The 6,618-nt window shown below is 34.1% G+C and overlaps 1 protein-coding gene across 1 annotated transcript in view; it reads left to right on the top strand.

Annotated features, from left to right (window-relative positions):
* Positions 1-6,618, top strand: part of FBXO11 (F-box protein 11) — an 86,863-nt gene that overhangs the window by 78,909 nt on the left and 1,336 nt on the right. Inside the window, exons 15-22 of the mRNA XM_028104025.2 lie at positions 976-1,098; positions 1,187-1,272; positions 2,010-2,086; positions 2,176-2,319; positions 4,544-4,654; positions 5,266-5,373; positions 5,670-5,778; positions 6,434-6,532. Coding sequence (XP_027959826.1) covers positions 976-1,098; positions 1,187-1,272; positions 2,010-2,086; positions 2,176-2,319; positions 4,544-4,654; positions 5,266-5,373; positions 5,670-5,778; positions 6,434-6,532 — 857 coding nt within the window. The remainder of the gene's footprint in view (positions 1-975; positions 1,099-1,186; positions 1,273-2,009; positions 2,087-2,175; positions 2,320-4,543; positions 4,655-5,265; positions 5,374-5,669; positions 5,779-6,433; positions 6,533-6,618) is intronic.

A 6,618-nucleotide genomic window follows, 5' to 3' on the forward strand; every position in this document is an offset into this window, starting at 1 on the left:
GAGAAAGGGTGGAAGAGGACAGAATTACATCTAGTCTCAGGCCATATTCAGCTTACAGAGTATGAATTTATGACTGTCTTTAATATTTATACAATAACACTCTTGTTCTCCCTGCCAGTATATGAATGACTTTTATAGTATGTGTAACGTTCTGTAAAATTCAGTCAACTGACTGAATTTAGACATAGAGAATATACCTTTTTTTTTATTAAAGTCTTTAATTATAATTGTCATTATGGGCTGAACTCAAAACAACTACTTATTGGCTGAGTTTTATTTTTACACTGGAGTTTTGCTGGTGTGACTATGCTAGGAGTCTGAAATTTTCCAGAAGTAGTAAGTAAATCCGTAATATCACTGAAAGTACTAATAATACTAGACTTGAGGTTTTTTTAAATATTTTTTTGAAAAGTCGGTTTTTCATTTGAATTTATATTGAAACATAATTGAGCATCTTACAAAATTTTAAAACCATGTGTTGGTCCTGTACCTTCTGTTACCATGGTATATCTGAAACTGTTAGAACTGATTCAAGTGAGAAGATGTAGGAAATTTCAGAAAGGTCCTTGTGTAATGCCAGGTGTTAACTCTAATTTTTATTTTCAGTTCTAGAAATGTCCATGTCTTAAATCCTCTGCTCAAAATAAAAATAAATATTTTAGTAACCTGAGACCTTATTTTGAATGATTTCACCAGTAATTTGAAATAACTATTAGCTTACTAAACTAAATGTTATATATCTTAGAATGAAATAAGAAGCTTAAAAGTACAAAACCACATAAAGAACAGTATAAAAACTTCTGGACCTTAAACTCAGGTAGAGGCTACACAAAAACAATGTTACTACCTCCTCATCCAGATTAAGAAATAAAATTTGAGATTTTTTTTTATTATAACTGTCTTTAAAGGGGGAAACACACTATAAACTACTTGTTTCTAAAAGATATATATTGTATCAATGTAACTTTTATTTAGCATGAGAAAGGACAAGGCGTAATAGAAGAGAATGAAGTTTATAGTAATACTCTGGCTGGGGTCTGGGTGACAACTGGCAGCACTCCAGTACTGAGAAGAAACAGGATACATAGTGGAAAGCAGGTAAAATTATTTTGGACTCTTACATGGGAAATACATTGTTTTATAAACTTTTGTTGTCATTTGAAAACAAAATTTTTTTTAATTTTAGGTTGGTGTTTATTTTTATGACAATGGTCATGGAGTGCTAGAGGACAATGATATCTATAATCATATGTATTCAGGGGTTCAGATAAGGTAAACATTTTTCACATTTGGCTTTCTTTTGGGAGAGAGTTGGGTGGGAGTGTGTGGGGTATGTAGAAGAACTTGTTATTTAATGCTCAATTTTTATTCCTCCTTTTGTACATATATTCATGCTCTTATCATGTGCTTGGCTTAAATTGTCAGAATATTGCTTTTCTTGAACCAGCTGAGGATAGCAGCCAATGGCACATAAGCCTGCTATAGGAGCACATTTCCACTGTTATGTCATCCACAGTAACAGTCGTAGTTGCCAGTGTACTCCATCATACTCGGAAAGTAGAAGGCTATATAAAAACACTTGTGAGCTATACCTGGAATATTGTAGGCACTCAGTAAATGGGAGCTTCTGTTTTTACACTATTCTGTAAAAGTGTTAGATTTTTACGCCCCTCTTTCCTGTATTTGAATAGTTTTAGAAACTGTAATAGTACTTATAATTCCCTTCGTTTTATAAGGTGAATATACAATAATAGTAGTCACTTAATCTAACCTCCTCAGTTTAGTTTATATATTGAGACTCTATAGTAATAATATAATCTATAGCTAGTATTCTGTGGGAAACAGAATTAAGCAAAATTAAAAAGTGTCTTTATGGACAAACTTCTCAGAGCATCTGGAAAGACTTACTCTTACTGTGATTAATACGAATTTTTCACTGTTACCTCATATAACATGGGATATGGGAGTAGAAGCAGTTAAGATGGCATTAATTTCTATTGTACCCATAGGACTGGAAGCAACCCCAAAATTAGACGCAACAAAATCTGGGGAGGACAAAATGGTGGAATTCTTGTTTATAATTCTGGTATGTTTAATCTTTAATCTTTTTCTTATTGCTAATTGCCTTTAGAAATATACTTTCCAAATAACATACCTAAATCTTTATACTTGTAGGTCTAGGCTGTATAGAAGACAATGAAATATTTGACAATGCCATGGCTGGAGTCTGGATTAAGACAGATAGTAATCCTACACTAAGAAGAAATAAAATCCATGATGGAAGAGATGGTGGCATCTGTATATTTAATGGGGGTCGAGGTATTGTTAATTTTGCATTAGTAAGAAATCCAATTTTTCATTATTCTTCCTCCATATCTTTAATGATCAGTGACATTGCCAATTAATATAAGCTTTATATGAGTGAATCTCAGTCTTTTTCCTTATCAGGTCTTGAGATGGTTTAGATTAGTGCCTAGAGGTACAGATATTTACAGGAGACAGGTGTTTACACAATTTTTCTTTTTGTAGCCATCCTGAATGTGCTAGTTGTTAGGCATTTTTAAGATAGAATCTGTTTACATTTTCTCTGTGGACTTTCTGTTATTTAGAATAGTGATATGATTATAATAAACATCAAGGTCCAGTTACAGACCTAGGCTAGAAATTAATTGGCCTGTAAATATATGAAAATGTCTGTAGTAAATAAGTATTGCTTTGTGCCTGTTTACAGCTGTGTTCGTTGGAGAGTGGAATTAATGAAGCCAAGGTGTGCCTGGTTTTGTATACATAAAGGTCAACTCATTTTGCATTGAGGCAAAAGTTCCACAGTCCATGCCCCTTGCCAAATGCATGTTGTTCCAAAAGAGAAACTAGTGGGGAATGTCAAATACAAATTTATCACCATTTCTGAAATGTCAGTAACCCAGCACTGTACATATCTTATATGGAAGGAATAGCTAGTTATTACTACAACATAACGAAATTTACTACTACAGCCAAGCAGTGACGATTCCATTAATGACATAGAGCTCATAATCTAATAATTCAATAAGGTGACATATCTGATAATCTTTACAAGATATAATGAGGAAACACAATACAGTGGATGGTTTTATTTGTAAGGTGTTGAGAAAAGGTTCATGGACTAAAATCACTCTTGAGCTATGTCTTGAAAAATGAGTATTCACTGGTAAATGTTGGGTGGGGAGGCCATTCCTGGTGTAGAAAGCATAATTCCCACTTTCATTTGTTTTGTACATACTTATTAATTGAACATTTCTGTATCAACATCTGATACAGATGCCAAAGATAAATGGTGAATAAAACAGTACTACATCCAGAAAGTTTATAGTCTAATGGCACATTGTAAACAAAAGTCTAAAGGAAACAAAGTGGTACTCTCTAGTAAGGCGCTAAGAGGTACTGAAAATTGAGGCTGGAGAAGGGGCGCAGTGCCCAGATTCTGAGACTTTGTTATACAGAATTCAGACTGGATCTTAGCAAAAGCAAAGATTAGAGGTAGGGACTTGGAGTAGTCTTTTCCAGGGGAAAAGCAATTTAGAGGTCAAAACTGAAATGCCACAGGCAGGTCAATTACAGAAATAAAAAACGTTTCATGTCTTCAGAGAGCAGAGAAATGCTGGTACACAACTAATTATAATTCACTATACATAAGTAGGTTTTATAGGAGTAAATTAGCTAATTGTTTAGTGCAGTGTATGTTTACGTGTATTAATTCAGTCCTCATTATAACCCTTGTATGTACGTGCCGTTATGCCCAGTTTAGATAAGGAAATGAGACAGAGTAGTAAGCAATTTGCCTACTCAGAACTAGGAGATGGTGGAATTCTTATTTGAAGACCTTAAGTCTGATTCCTCAGCTCATTTTTTAATCATGTTATACTCAGAAGAGAATAATAAATTTGATGGAGGGAAACTGAAATCTTCAGAGGAGGTGACATTAGGAAGAAAGAGGGCAGGACATTCCAGGATGAGGAAATAATACAAACCAAAGGCATTAAGAGATAAAAATGCATAGCATATTCAGAGCATTCAGTAAGAACAATGGAATAGGTTAGGGGAATATCTTCAGAGAAGGCACATGATAGAGTTGTAGGAAACTGGGAAAAATAGCAGAAGAGAGACTGGAGTAAAGGAAATTATCAAGTAATGATTATAATAGTGACCAGAAATAATCAGGGCTTGAATGAAAGCATTTGAAGCTGCAATAGTTCTAACAATACTTCAAAGGAACTAATTTTAAATCAGTGTTTTTAGTGAGAAATAGATACCAGGCACTGGGAATGCATGGTTCCTGGTACCATGGAATTTCCAGTTATTGGTTAGAATGATTACCTGCCATTCAAGCAGTTTTTGGTTAAGTCCTACCTTAAACTCCTGAATTGGTAACAAACTTCTCAGCTGAAAAATTAGTCCTTTGAGTTTTATACAACACAGTTAATAAGAAACTTAAATACCACCAAAAAGGCTAGTGAAATTTGTTTGTGCATTAGCCTTAATCTGAGGAAATATTTTATTATAGGTCTCCTTGAAGAAAATGATATTTTCAGGAATGCTCAAGCAGGTGTTCTCATCAGCACTAATAGTCATCCAGTCTTAAGGAAAAACAGAATATTTGATGGATTTGCTGCAGGTTTGTATTTTCCTTTTTACCTGTAGCTTGTTTTCTATAAAGTGTTTGGTCTTTAGTATATTAATTCTTTTGCTTAATAACTGAAGGTGTGCAAAATGTGTTGCAAAAGTGGCTGAGTGTTGTCAGTTAACAGTGGGCTTTATAAGAGCACCTAATCCCAAAGTTCGGGATTCTGCTAAGCCAAACTTTAAAGACATCTCTCTTGCTCTTCAGTAGTAATTATGAAACCTTAATTGCGATAGAATGCAGGCTTGTACTACCATTTGGAATACAAACAAATTCAAGCCCTCTGGCCTCTCAAACTTTTTTAAGTATGGTACATATATTTCAACTTTCTGCCAGAGAAGATGACACTTTTTTTTCTTCATATGTACAACTAGTAGCTACCTAAGCATACTTATGGGCAGGCATTATCCTCTTCTGCTTGCCGGCAAAATTAGTAGTAAGCTGTGAACCAGCTGTAGTAGCATTCCTTCCTTTAGCAAGGATAGTGGACTCTATTAGAAGTGGAAAATAAATGTTATTCTCAATGACTCAAACATTTGTGTCTTATTCTTTACATGTTAAACTGTATAATGTGATGTATCTACTGTTTGTAAATTTTACTTCAGGTATTGAAATTACAAATCATGCAACTGCAACACTAGAAGGCAATCAGATTTTTAACAACCGGTTTGGAGGCTTATTTTTAGCATCTGGTGTTAATGTGACAATGAAAGGTATGTTGGAGTCTGCTCTGCCTATAAATACACAAAATATGCCATGAAAAGATGTTATCGAAGTCATTGCTGTCACTCTATACCAAGTTAACTACAACTCAAGGAACTATTTTGAAAGCTTTAACTTGTTCTAAACAGTTGGGAGTATCTTACAAAAGGAAAATCCATTTCTATTTTAAGCTGATTTTTTTATTTAATTGGTTAGCCTCCTTTAAAGGTCTTAAAAAAGTGAGATTATATTTTTATCTTAAGTCTTTGTCCTCTAGAATTTTACTTATTTTTTTCTTTTATTACAGATAACAAAATAATGAACAATCAAGACGCCATAGAAAAGGCTGTTAGTAGAGGCCAATGTTTATATAAAATATCAAGTTATACCAGCTATCCCATGCATGATTTCTACAGGTATATTTCTAAATTACTTGTCTTGAAAAGGGGGAGGTAGTGATTTTCTTTTCTAAACTGGCAAGGTACATTTCTAGATTTTTCTCTTAAATGTAAGCTAGAGAAAATTGGGTATTTGGAAATTTACCAAGGAAAGAGAATATAATTGAGAATTTTATATTTGTCCACATTAAGTTCTGTGATCAGTCTACTTGATTGTTTTTGGGACCATAAATATGGAAAAGTATACTGCAGCAACTCTTGCTACCATCACAATAGCAGTTTCTAAGTAAAGCTATAATTAAGTGTCCCAAATGCCCCAGTCACTGAGACGTTTTTGACTCCCTTCCCACCCTGCCCCCAGGTTAAGTTTTTTTTAAATGAAAGTTTCAGCTGCCTTCTACAATTTGCAAATCATCTGTTTTTCTCAGAAGACACAGAAGATTCACTTTATTACTTTTATATTACATCTATAATTTGCAAATCATTTTTCTCTGACACAGAAGATTCACTTATTACTTTGTATTACATTAAAGTCCTTTTGCAGAAATTAACCTGGGCTGGAGCTACAAAAATTTTGGTTTTGGTCCTCTTTTAAGCTATAGGTCATAGGGTAAAATGAAAATGTTGAGGAAATAAATTTCAAGAAAAGTTAACATAAGCTTTTGCTTTTTAGATGTCACACTTGTAACACCACAGATCGAAATGCCATATGTGTGAACTGCATTAAGAAGTGCCATCAGGGACATGATGTAGAATTTATTAGACATGATAGGTATGTAGCACACTTGTTTGCTCTATTACCCACTTATTTCCCACCCACCCACCCCCCCCCCCCCGGCCACTTTCCTAATTTTTGGG

This window comes from Eumetopias jubatus, unplaced genomic scaffold, assembly GCF_037043125.1.
Source record: "Eumetopias jubatus isolate StellerSeaLion01/CBP00866 unplaced genomic scaffold, mEumJub1_p1.0 scaffold_9, whole genome shotgun sequence".
NCBI lineage: Eukaryota > Metazoa > Chordata > Mammalia > Carnivora > Otariidae > Eumetopias > Eumetopias jubatus.